The sequence below is a fragment of the Nansenia antarctica genome (genome assembly GCF_963989245.1).
Source record: "Nansenia antarctica genome assembly, chromosome: 18".
NCBI classification, from domain to species: Eukaryota; Metazoa; Chordata; class Actinopteri; order Argentiniformes; family Microstomatidae; genus Nansenia; species Nansenia antarctica.
Genome location: NC_137691.1, coordinates 21,527,320 through 21,539,511, shown reverse-complemented (window position 1 = coordinate 21,539,511; position 12,192 = coordinate 21,527,320). Strand labels below are relative to the sequence as shown.

The following is a 12,192-nucleotide window of genomic DNA, read 5'->3' as shown; positions in this document are numbered from 1 at the left end:
GAATTAAAAGTGCTTTTTAGATGATCTCTCATCTTGTGTTATTTTAAAGGTTTGTGATACCCTCAAGTCCTGTATGAGCTGTTAAGCATGCTTGTGAGTGTCATGGAGGACATTTTCGGTAAGCCATTATCACCTTCAGCCTCGACACCCACCTATAAACAAACACACGCATCTCTCCTCCCTGTGGAAGGTAGGATGGGTTAGGAATGAATTAACTGCTAAGGAAGCACATTTCAATTAGGCTAGATAATTAATCTCTTGTGTTCCATTAGTGTGCATACTCCGCTCCCCAAGGTTAAGTCCTGAGATGCTCTGGGTGAAACTCCCACACCCTTGGGTATACACTACCTGTGACCTCGTAGAGGTTACACTACCAGAGAAAGGTCGATTTGCTGTCATTTTAGGTGGGTGGATATGGCAGGAATAACATTGTCTGGTGTCCATGGTGATTTTATATAGGCTAAATCTGCAGGAGGCTGGGTCTTTGTTAACTACAAGTGAGGGGGAGTGTCGAAACCAGTGGCAATATCTATAAAGGTTAGGGAGCACACATACAAAGTACTTTTTGGCTTATATGTACTTATGAGTGTGTGTGTGTGTCCGACCAAGAGATAATCACATTTGGAATAACAGCTGATGGCTCTTCCAAAGGATGCTGATTGAATGGCTCACATCGTTACTGGGAGTACAACTACTGGAAACACACGGTTCAAACAGGACTCAGTGTTATGATACATAGATATTAAAGCGGTATTGTCTCAGGTTATCTCTAACTCACTGGCACGATGGAGATGGAGGTCGACCATGTAGTAGATGTAGTGTCGGAACCGGTAGGGATGGGGCTCCGTATAAACGTGTATCCCACCCAAATTACCTTTTACATCATCCTGGTACTGATGGGCATCGTGGGCAACGCCACGGTGGTCTGCGTGATCGGCGAGAGCGTGCTCAAAGATCCCAGCGGAGGGCGTAACTCGGACATCATTCTGATGAACATGGCGCTGTCCAACCTGCTGGTGTCTGTGATGAGGAATGCCTTGCTAGTCATCTCAGACCTAGGACTGGAGGTACAGTATTGGGGGGAAGGGGGAAGAGGGCAATTAAAAAGAGGCAGAGGTCTCGGATGGAGTAGTTCCTGGAGATATGAGTAGAAGGAAGGCAGCCAGGTCGTTTGGAGACTGGACTGTGTGATTTGTGTTACCGGTAAAGGGGTTAGAATAATTGGAACTGACAGAGAAATGGGACAGGTGTATAAGGAATGGGGGCGCGTAGGTGGCGTAGCGGGTTAAGCGTTGACCATGTTACCGCAGGGTCCCCGGTTCGATTCCGGCCGGGGACATATCCTGCATGTCATCCCTCCTCTCTCTCACCCGTCCTTCCTGTCTAAATCTCTACTGTATCTGTCAATAAAATGAAAAATATGAGTGGGACTACCCCACTCAGAAAAAATAACTTGAAGAAAAAAGTGTGAAGGTGGGTGGCATAGGGGTCTGTGACTAGAAATCTGTGTTTCATGTACTGTATGGAATCTAGGACTATCATTGTGTCCAGTTTCCTACCATGTTCCCTCTATTTGGTAACTATTATCACCCATTTCCTTTCTGTGGAATTCAATATGCTGATTAGATTCAGATTGATAGGTAGGACTCATGTCTCTCTCTAGCTGTACTCCTCCGGGGATTGGTGTCGCCTCCTGATGGGGGTGTGGGTGTGGCTTCGTTCCGTGAATGTGTGGTCGACGCTCTTCCTCAGCGCGTTCCACTTCCATACGTTGAGGCGTGTGGCTCCTCCCACTGGGAACTATCATGGACCCCGTGGTCCCCCCAAGTCCTTGTTGATGAGCTTGGGGCTCATCTGGTTCCTCAACTTGCTCTACGCTATTCCTGCACACATCTACTCCACCAACGGGGACAGGAACATGACAGAGGTAGGAAACCTAATCAAACAACAATAGCACAGAAGTAGGAAGTAGCAAGAGGGGAAAAGCGGTGTGACATCTATCCCTCTTTGTATTTGTTTCTATGTTTTTGTAACATTTGACACATTTGACCTCAAATCCTCTCCAATCTCCTCTCCTTTCCTCTTCTCACCTGTCCTTCCCTCCTCTCTCCCCCCCTTTCCTCTTCTCACCTGTCCTTCCCTCCTCTCTCTCCCCTTTCCTCTTCTCACCTGTCCTTCCCTCCTCTCTCCCCCCTTTCCTCGCCTCCGCTCCTTCCGGCTGTAGACCCTGATGCTGGTCAGCAGCACCACGCGCCCCCTACTGGGCTGTGTGTGGAACTTCCCCTCCGGCTACAGCGGCCTTGCTTACGCCACCACCTCTATGGTGATTCACGAGACCGTGCCCATCCTCCTAATGGCCTTTACCAACATGGGCTCCCTCTACACGCTCTATTCCCATGGCAGGGCACGCAATTCCAATGTCGAGTCCAAGGACGCGCCTGTCATTAAAAGGGTACCCGCAGAGAGGCGAGCTGCCAAGGTGAGGGAGAGAGGAGGAGGGGGTTGAAAAATATCATCTTTTATTCTATATTATAATATATCATTATTTATTATAATGTTTCCATACCGTCATCCATCTTATCTCTCGCCCTCGCTCCAGGTGATTCTCGCCCTCATTATGCTCTTCATTGCCTCCTGGGGAACTAGCATCATCTCTGTCAATTACTTCAACTACAACCGCGGCTCCTCCGCTGACTTCCTCCTTGTTATAGCTCGCTTCGCCAACATCATCTTTATCGCCATGTCGCCAATTGTGCTGACAGTGGGTCACCGGCGGCTACGTTCAGCCATAAAGTCTGTACTCACCCACTGACAGATCTGCTGCATCCCCATAAGAAATGACACAAAGTCTGTGTTCCCACTCAACATTACAGTCATATGTGTCTATCCCTCACACTATTGAAATGCAGTAGATTAACATGGGCAACCATTTTCATCCTATTCCTCCTAGGGCTGTTTTTATCTGGGATTGGTATATACTTTTAAATGAAAATGTTTTATTTGAAATATACAACATATAGTAAATGCCTCATGACTTTATTTCAACTGTCTTACCATCATAGTAACTCATCATACTCATCAAAACCCCAAATATATATTGTTTTACATTGTAATCAAGTGAGATGGAAGGTGCAGTGCTGTTGAATTGTAAATTAATGAATTGTATGATGATTGTACTTAGTTAAGAACATGTCAGCAAGGCATTTCCATCTGGGAAAGCTGCCATGTTGTGAGTAAGAGAATGTGTTTGATGTACTGTATGGAGGGCACTCCTAGCTGTAGATTTCATTTCATGTTCTGACTTGTTTGTTTTTGAAACCAGTCAAATTAAATGCCTTAAGCATGACAGCCCAGTTTTCCATTATTGTTTGTTCCTAAGGCTTTAATACATTACGGTATCATTTAAAGGAAGATCACTGTACAGGATGTTCTGTTGCAGGAGAGTGTTCACTTGCATGTTTGAGCTTATCATCACCATAAGGTCAAATGTTCACATGAAGAAGCTATTTAAACATTCCAGTGCTTAAAAAGCTCTGGTTTATTATAACCTATTCAAACATGAAGATTCAAACACTGAGTTGAAGTATGCTTGTGAAAAAAGTGTTTGTTTGTTTAATGATTCTATACAAAGCTAAGCATTCACACATTTTCTCGTCATTTGATATTCTGTTTAATTCTCTCTTCTACTTTGATAACTTCTGTCTCCTTTTGAACAGTAAAAACTGATTGTTTTAGCTTCTTCCCTCTGGTTTCTGAGGCTTTCCTCTCCTTCTCCTCCTCTGGGTCCTCCTGTTGACATTTGACCCTATCACCACAACCAAGAATCATTCCATGGATCCTCCTCCTCAGCTTGCTGTGTCCCAGGGCGACCACCATGGGGCTAAACCCCACAAATAGCGAGGCTGAGAAGTGGGACACTGTCAGCAGTCCCTCCGCATGGTGTCCTCCGTCATGGTTATAGTACGTCACCGCGGCAACCTGTAGCGCCCAGCACACCACAAACAGAGTCACCAATGACATGATCACATGGCCAGCCTTCCTCTCACTGGCCACATGCTTGTCCAGCTCCCCCAGGTTCCCTCCCCCTGCCTCCCCTCCGGAAGTGACTGCCCGGATGTGCTTGGCCAGGGCGTGTAGCGTGGCCAGGTTGGTCCCCACCATAATCACCAGAGGCAACACCTCGTTGAGAGCCAGTGAGGTGGAGGCGAAGGCAGAGCCCTGCTCTGCTGAAGGGAACTCCCAGACACAGCCTAGCAAGGGCCTGGTGGTGCAGCTAATCACCATCAGCTCTACTGTGGCGTTGCCGTGGACGTGGGTGGTGTACACCAGCGCCGGCAGGGAGAAGGCTAGGTTGGCTCCCCAGACCAGCCCCAGGGCTATCCACACACGCCTCCGCTCCCGCTGTTGAGCCAGGGGGCCCATGGCTACATGCTGTCGCCTCAGGGTCGCACAGTGGAAGGCACTGAGGGCCAGAGTCACCCAGCAGCCTACAGCCCGCCACCACACCCACAGCAGCATGAAGAGACGGCACCAGCCGGGGGCCAGGGACACGTCCAGGCCCAGGTCAGACACGAAGATGGGCACGGTACGAAAAAGAGAGATCAGGAGATTGGCCAACGAAAGGTTCACCAGGATGGTGTCAGAGGGAGGGAGCCGACGAGACGGACTCTCAATGGCCGACTGGAACACCTGAGGGTGAAGTAGAGAGAAAAGGGGGGGAGGGGGGCATACACTTGTAACATTAGCTTTATCACAACACACTGTTGAAATCATCTCTAGCTGGAACATTCCATGATGATGTTGTGACTAAATCACTTGAAAAACTGGTGTCTTGATGTTTCACCCCTTACCACATGGATGACCAGTATGTTTCCCAGAATGCCAGAGAAGACCAGAAGCCCAAACAGAATAGCATCTACAGTGAGGACCTCCGACATTGCACCTTCCTCAGCATGGCGCCACCATTTCTTTGTTAATCATTCCATAGGTGTGCATATGTGCGAGCGAGATGAAGTCTTCATTCTCTACCACTACACTATAGGGTTTCCATTGTACCTCTGCTTCAGTCCTGTTGATTGTGGGCAGTTTTTATAGACACTCACAGGCACACACAAACAAACCAATCCCACAACAAACTCAACACCCTCACTGGGGCTGACCCTGTTCAGGGTCAATTTACCCCAACAATTTGTTCCCTAGATAGATATCCGGTCCTGATCTGGTATGCAGATTTTTCGCACAGTGATCAGCGGCAATCACAATCTTGTTAACTCTAATTAAACCAATTACATTGGGCCAGACATTGATGAGAGCATCCATTTATTCTGTTCATGTCAGATGGAGTCCAGAATCTTGTGTGTGTGCGCGTGTGCGTGTGTGTGCATGTGTGTGTGTGTGTGTGTGTGTGTGTGTGTGTGTGTGCGTGTGCGTGTGTAGTGTGTGTGTGCTGTAGGCCTAGGTGTTTTTGCTTATGTTTTACTTGTTTGCTTTCAGTCCAATGACTGTCACCCCTCAGTGCTGGCTCTCATTAGACATACAGTATGAGAATAGCATCAACTCAGAGGGTTTCCCAAGGGTCTTATTAAAATCAACCCACTGATACTGCACTCTCGAATTAACTACGCAAGGACAATCCTCTCCCTTGGCACAGTTTGTTTGCTGGCTTGCCTATTACTTACTTTTGTGAAAGTACATAATCATTGCCTCTGATAACTTCAAAGGAGAACTGCTGAGTCAAACCGATCACAATGGAGACATTCATTTCACAATGTTTAATGACGTCTATGCTGATAGACATGAGAGGGGGGGGGGGGGGGCGACTATTACACATTGCCACGTGAGGTCACTGTCTTCTAACTCGATGTCATTAACGGACTTTTCTACAAGATTCTACTGTAGGGGTCCCCAACGTTAGGCTACATCACTAACATGAGCGTAATGACGCATTACATATTGTTATGAACGACTAGGCCTAAAAGAAAAATAACTGCTGAGACAATTGTTAGGCCATTGAAAATAATAGGGGGGTTTAGTTCATAAATAATAAAACGAATTCCCAGAATATGTCTAAAAAATGCTGAAGCCAAAGCTCTGCGATGTAGGCAGCGTTGACGCTCCGAGCAGCCCACACAGAAATCAAGTGGGATGAAGCAGAGAAAGCGTAACGATGAAGGTCGGATGGAGGCATGGATGGAAGGGAAGATATGACACCGACATCGTGTGACAGCAGATTGGAATGGACCAGTGAGGACATGGAGGGAGAAGGGGGACTCAATTACTACAAACATTCTGACACACACAAACACACGCTGGCAAAAACACACTTTCACGCTCACGACCAGCTTTAGAGGACAAGATACAAACGCGATTGAAAAGATAACAGCGTAAGTCCCTCCATCGCTCTCGAACGAAAACCCGCAAACGTGTAAGTTCATGTGCCAAAAAGGCGCTTATATTATTTATCCCTTGAATGATAAACAGTGATTGAAGTGATATAGCCTATTTGATATAGGCTCGTCGGTTAGCTTAGTGCAGAATGGTTAAATGTGTAACAGACTTGCTTCTTCCTATTCTGTGCGTAGGCCATTGTGCGTAATGTTCTACCGGGATGATTCATGGTTTTGGTCTTTTTGTCCTGTTTTATCGCAGATTATCCTCGCTCTGGAAACCGAATGAAGTTGAAAAGGGATGGCAGCCCGCTCCTTGAAGTAGGCTACTTTTCTATTATGACAGCCACCCACCCCTGTACCAGCTGTTATTCGCCTCGGATCTCGACAGATTCTAGATACGCTGTCCATTATATCTGATCACTTAGCATACGGAGTGAACCGATAAAAAGGGAAGAAATGACAAGGCAACTACGGCTGACTCTGTTCGCCTTCTTGGCAGTACTGCTCTGTCGATGCTGCGAAACAGTCTGGGTCTCCAACCGGACCCGGAGCGGCCGCGATGCACAATCATCCTCAGCATCAGCATCCTCATCAGACGTTGGGAACGAGAGGAAAATGGGTGTGTCCCCAAACCATAAGCACAGTTACAGCTATTTTAACAAGAATGAAACCATTGGCATTCACATGAATGAAAACATGACCACACCAAAGCTGCAAGAAGACTTGAGGCATGTGAATGACACATCCTCAATCATCACCAGCGAAGACAACACCACCACCACTGTGATAACTGGAAGACCAGGCCATGTGCGAGGCAGAGCAGGGTGGAATATGGAGGAAGGAGGGGCACCAATGTGTGCCTACCGTGTGATGGAGGGGGGCATTGGAGGACAGCTGTGTTTTCGACACACTCAGGTGGGGTTCAGGTGTCATGGAGACTGCCGGACTGTGAGGTCCACAGGAGGGTCCCTGGTGGCAAACATTCTGACCAACGGCAGTGTGCTGCTACAGTGGGCACAGGACAGTTTTAGGGGAGAGGCTCAAGAGAAAACCAAAGGGAACACGGCTGGACTTGAACTAGTCAAACAAGGGACAGGAACTAGGGAAACACGAGTGGAGGGACAGAAAAGGGCCCCTAGGACGGGGTCCGGGGAAGAGAACAAGTTGTTGACTGCCCCATCAAAGGTGTCCAGTGGAGGGCAGGTCCGGAGAGGTGGGTTTGAGCTACGCTGCTGGTGGAACGGGAGCTACACCCAGTTTGAGTGCACTGGTATCCATCTTGGCTCTGGCTGCAGAGACTTCCTGCTGAGTGAGCTGCATGAGAATGTTCCCTACCGAATCTGCCTGCATCTCCTGACCTCGCCCCAGGTACCCCCTCCACAGGCCTACTCAGGATCCACCCAGAGGGACGATCTGGGTGACTGTGTGGAGTTCATTGTCTCACCCCTGGGGATGCAGGACATTGTGATTGCCATGACAACGGTGGGAGGAGCCATCTGCGTGATGCTGGTCATCATCTGCCTGTTGGTGGCATACATCACTGAGAACATCATGAGTCCCACAACCCAACACTCACACACATACCACACACACTCTCGACACTAAAACTAATGATGTGACACATGGGCCACTATTATATACAGTACAGGCCAAAAGTTTGGACACACCTTCTCATTCAATGTGTTTCCTTTATTTTCATGACTATTTACATTGTAGATTCTCACTGAAGGCATCAAAACTATGAATGAACACATGTGGAATGATGTACTTAACAAAAAAGTGTGAAATAAATATGTCTTATATTTTTGATTCCTCAAAGTAGCCACCCTTTGCTTTTTTGTTGTTAATAAAATATATATTTTTTGTTGTTAATAAAATGTATAATAATAATATTAAATATATAATAACATATTATTATTAACACATATTATATTTAATATTATTATTATATATTTGATTAACAACAAAAAAGCAAAGGGTGGCTACTTTGAGGAATCTAAAATATAAGACATATTTAGAGTTATTTCACACTTTATTGTTAAATACATAATTCCTATGTGTTCATTCATAGTTTTGATGCCTTCAGTGAGAATCTACAATGTACCAAATAGTCATGAAAATAAAGGAAACGCATTGAATGAGAAGGTGTGTCCAAACTTTTGGCCTGTACTGTATGTTATATACACACACACACACACACACACACACACACACACACACAGTGTCTCTCTCTCTCTCTCTCTCTCTCTCTCTCTCTCTCTCTCTCTCTCTCTCTCTCTCTCTCTCTCTCTCTCTCTCTCTCTCTCTCAACTTGCCGGGTAAAATAGGGGTCAAGTCAAATTGGATATCCACACACACATAATAAAGTCCTAGTCACTGATTCAGGTCATCATCACACCTAAACACCACAAATGTATAATAATTAAGTGTCACACACACTACAGAGCTTCTGCAAGAATGATGGACTAAGCCTACCCACTAAAATTCCTGTCTTTGTATGTGCATTGATGTGTTTTTTTTTTCTCATGTTCATCAACCTGTCAGCTGGTAATAATTAAAGTAGGCTTGTACTGTATAAGAGAGTGAACTGGAACTAGTGGGTGGTTCTGATACTAGTGGGTACTTACAAATCAAACACAAATCTGTTGAAAAGTGACAAGTTGTGCTGAGCAGTTTGTCACACAATTAAATATATTACACAGAAAGATTTCCTTTATATTCTTATTTTCTTAGATTAGGTAACTAGCTACTGTATATACTTAGTTAACTAGCTACTGTATGTAATTAGTTAACTAGCTACTGTATATTATTCCTACACGCCTTCCGTTCTCATGGCTGTTATACTGTATAGGCTAAAATGTATGTCATAGATGAGAAATGATCTGCAGTCTACTGTGCCAAACCTCTATGCTAAGAGGCCCTCATGTGCACTTAGTCTAGCTTTCCAGATCATGGGTTTAGGTTAGACACATCACCTGTGCAAAAAGACATAGACACCTGTGCAGTAAATAAAGTACACTGCGAGAATATGTGATGCCTGAATGTGTGTGTGTGCCGTGGTGTGTGTGTGTGTGTGTGTGTGTGTGTGTGTGTGTGTGTGCCGTGGTGTGTGTGTGTGTGTGTGTGTGTGTGTGTGTGTGTGCCGTGGTGTGGGAGGGGAGGGGTGGGCACTAAAACACCTACAGAACCACAGGCTGGGCCACGTGTGTGTGTGTGTGTGTGTGTGTGTGTGTGTGTGTGTGTGTGTGTGTGTGTGTGCCGTGGTGTGGGAGGGGAGGGGTGGGTACTAAAACACCTACAGAATGTGTGTGTGTGCCGTGGTGTGGGAGGGGAGGGGTGGGCACTAAAACACCTACAGTGTGTGTGTGTGTGTGTGCCGTGGTGTGGGAGGGGAGGGGTGGGCACTAAAACACCTACAGAATGTGTGTGTGTGCCGTGGTGTGGGAGGGGAGGGGTGGGTACTAAAACACCTACGTGGTGTGGGAGGGGAGGGGTGGGTACTAAAACACCTACAGAAAATGATTTGATTTGACTTTCGTTTACAACCAGAAGTAGTCTGCTTGTAGGATACACATAAGAGATAAATACAAATCATTCATTAAAGGTTTATCTTTAATAAAAATGTAGATGCAATGCAACAGGCTAGAGAATAGAGCAAATAGATTTGAATGTAATTGGCACATACGCTCTGCCATCTTATGTTGGAGGGCAATGAAATGAGTGGATGCTCTCGTTCTCTCTTGTTCACTTGGATATCTTTGCTCTGTTTTCATGGACGTGATGTTATATCTACCTTTCAGATACAGTGTAACCTACAGTACAGTCATTTCCAGGTTTGGGGAGTTCGCCCAGTGCGCTGGATTGGATTGGGGGTAAGACCCTGCGACATACCAGCGTCATGTCCGGGGGGTGTACTTGTACATCAAGCCGCCTCACGCTACAGAAACAGGAGATAGACTCCTGCCCTATGGGCCATTAGGCTCCAGAACCATCGGTTCCCAAGGCTACTTACTTTACTTTACTTTTATGTAGCAAAAATTACATATTTAAAGGATATCTTAATTTTTAATAATACAAAAATGAATTATATATACAGTTGAAGTCGGAAGTTTACATACACCGTAGACAGATACATTTAAACTCAGTTCTTCACAATTCCTGACATTTAATCATTACATTAACAACATTAAACTAAAAATTCCCTGTCTTAGGTCAGTTAGGATCACTACTTTATTTTAAGAATGAAATGTCAGAATAAAAGAGAGAGTGATTTATTTCAACTTTTATTTCTCTCATTATATTCCCAGTGGGTCAGAAGTTTACATATACTTAGTTAGTATTTGGTAGCACTGCCTTTAAATTGTTTAACTTGGGTCAAACGTTTCAGGTAGCCTTCCACAAGCTTCTTACAATAAGATGGTGGTCCATTCCTCCTGACAGAACTGGTGTAGTTTTGTAGGTCAGGTTTGTAGGCCTCCTTTCTCGCACACGCTTTTTCAGTTCTGCCCACACATTTTCTATAAGATTGAGGTCAGGGCTTTGTGACGGCCACTCCAACACCTTGACTTAGATTTCCTTAAGCAATTTTGCCACAACTTTGGAAGTATGCTTAAGATCAATGTCCATTTGGAAGACCCATTTGCCACACAGCTTTAACTTCCTGGCTGATGTCGGAACTTGTAGAAGCCTGACTTTTGTACCTGTTTCCTCCAGCATCTTCACAAGGTCCTTTGCTTTTGTTCTGGGATTGATTTGCACTTTTCGCACAATAGTAGGTTCATTTATAGGAGACAGAATGCGTCTCCTTTCTGAGCAGTATGACGGCTGAATAGTCCCATGGTGTTTATACTTGAGTACTATTGTTTGTACAGATGAACGTGGTACCTTCAGGTGTTTGGAAATTGCTCCCAAGGAAGAACCAGACTTGTGGAGGTCCACACATTTTCTTTCTGTGGTCTTGGCTGATTTCTTTTGATTTTATCCATGATGTCAAGCAAAGAGGCTGCCATAGCAGCTAAGATTTTCACAGTGTAAAGGTGTAAAGGTCTTGACTGGCCAAATCAATCATCAGATTTAAATCCAAGTGAACATGCATTTAATTTAGGCAAAAAGACATAAAAACAAACAACAACCGAAGATGGCTGCAGTACAAGCCTGGCAGAGCATCACCAGAGAAGATACCCAGTGTCTGGTGGGGTAAATGGGTCGCAGACCTCAGGCAGTTATTGCATGCAAAAGATTGTTGACCAAATACTAAACTAATGAGTGCTTAATTTTTACATTTGATGTAATCACTTTTGGGTATACCCTGGAAAAGGGGGGGCTATGCATAAAAAGTGGTGTAATTTCTGAATTGTGAAACCAATATTTACACAAATACCATCAAATCAAATCAAATCAAATTGTATTTGTATAGCGCATTTCTTACAAGATGCAACTCAATGCGCTTCACACAATGAAAATGTTCAGTCAATCAGTCAATCAATCAATCAATACTGACAGAGCCGCGAGCAGGCAAAAGTAAAAAACCTGTATACTATGTAGCCAGGAAAAAATTCCCTTGCAGCCCTCTACCAATAGAGCGACTACTAGCCAGTTTGCTTACCAGTACCCAGCGGTCCCCCAGGGGAGGCCAGGACCACCGGCACAAAGCAAGCAAGCAAGGGCAAAAACCTGTACACCATGTATCCAGGAAAAATTCCTTGCATATTATCGGCGTACACACTGTCCATAAATTTTGTGTTGTATTTGCATCGTTCTGCATCCAGTATGGTCACAGGTCCTGCCAAAAGAGAAACTTAAG

At 45.2% G+C, this 12,192-nt stretch overlaps 3 protein-coding genes across 3 annotated transcripts; 2 read left to right on the top strand and 1 right to left on the bottom strand.

The window, feature by feature from the left end:
• Positions 1 to 785: 785 nt before the first annotated feature.
• Positions 786 to 2,812, top strand: LOC308173100 (olfactory receptor class A-like protein 4; the record flags this gene model as incomplete). The annotated part of the gene is made up of 4 exons (XM_080548064.1): positions 786 to 1,067; positions 1,664 to 1,927; positions 2,225 to 2,479; positions 2,600 to 2,812. 4 exons carry the CDS (start codon positions 786 to 788, stop codon positions 2,810 to 2,812), a joined length of 1,014 nt encoding a protein of 337 aa, XP_080404190.1.
• Positions 2,813 to 3,654: 842 nt separating this feature from the next.
• ora4 (olfactory receptor class A related 4) lies at positions 3,655 to 4,937 on the bottom strand (the record flags this gene model as incomplete). Its single annotated transcript, XM_080548063.1, has 2 exons — positions 3,655 to 4,689; positions 4,851 to 4,937. The coding sequence occupies 2 exons, from the start codon at positions 4,935 to 4,937 to the stop codon at positions 3,655 to 3,657; spliced, it is 1,122 nt and encodes a 373-aa protein (XP_080404189.1).
• A 2,148-nt stretch (positions 4,938 to 7,085) lies between these two features.
• On the top strand, positions 7,086 to 7,994 carry fndc10 (fibronectin type III domain containing 10; the record flags this gene model as incomplete). The annotated part of the gene is made up of 1 exon (XM_080548062.1): positions 7,086 to 7,994. The coding sequence occupies one exon, from the start codon at positions 7,086 to 7,088 to the stop codon at positions 7,992 to 7,994; it is 909 nt and encodes a 302-aa protein (XP_080404188.1).
• Positions 7,995 to 12,192: the final 4,198 nt, after the last annotated feature.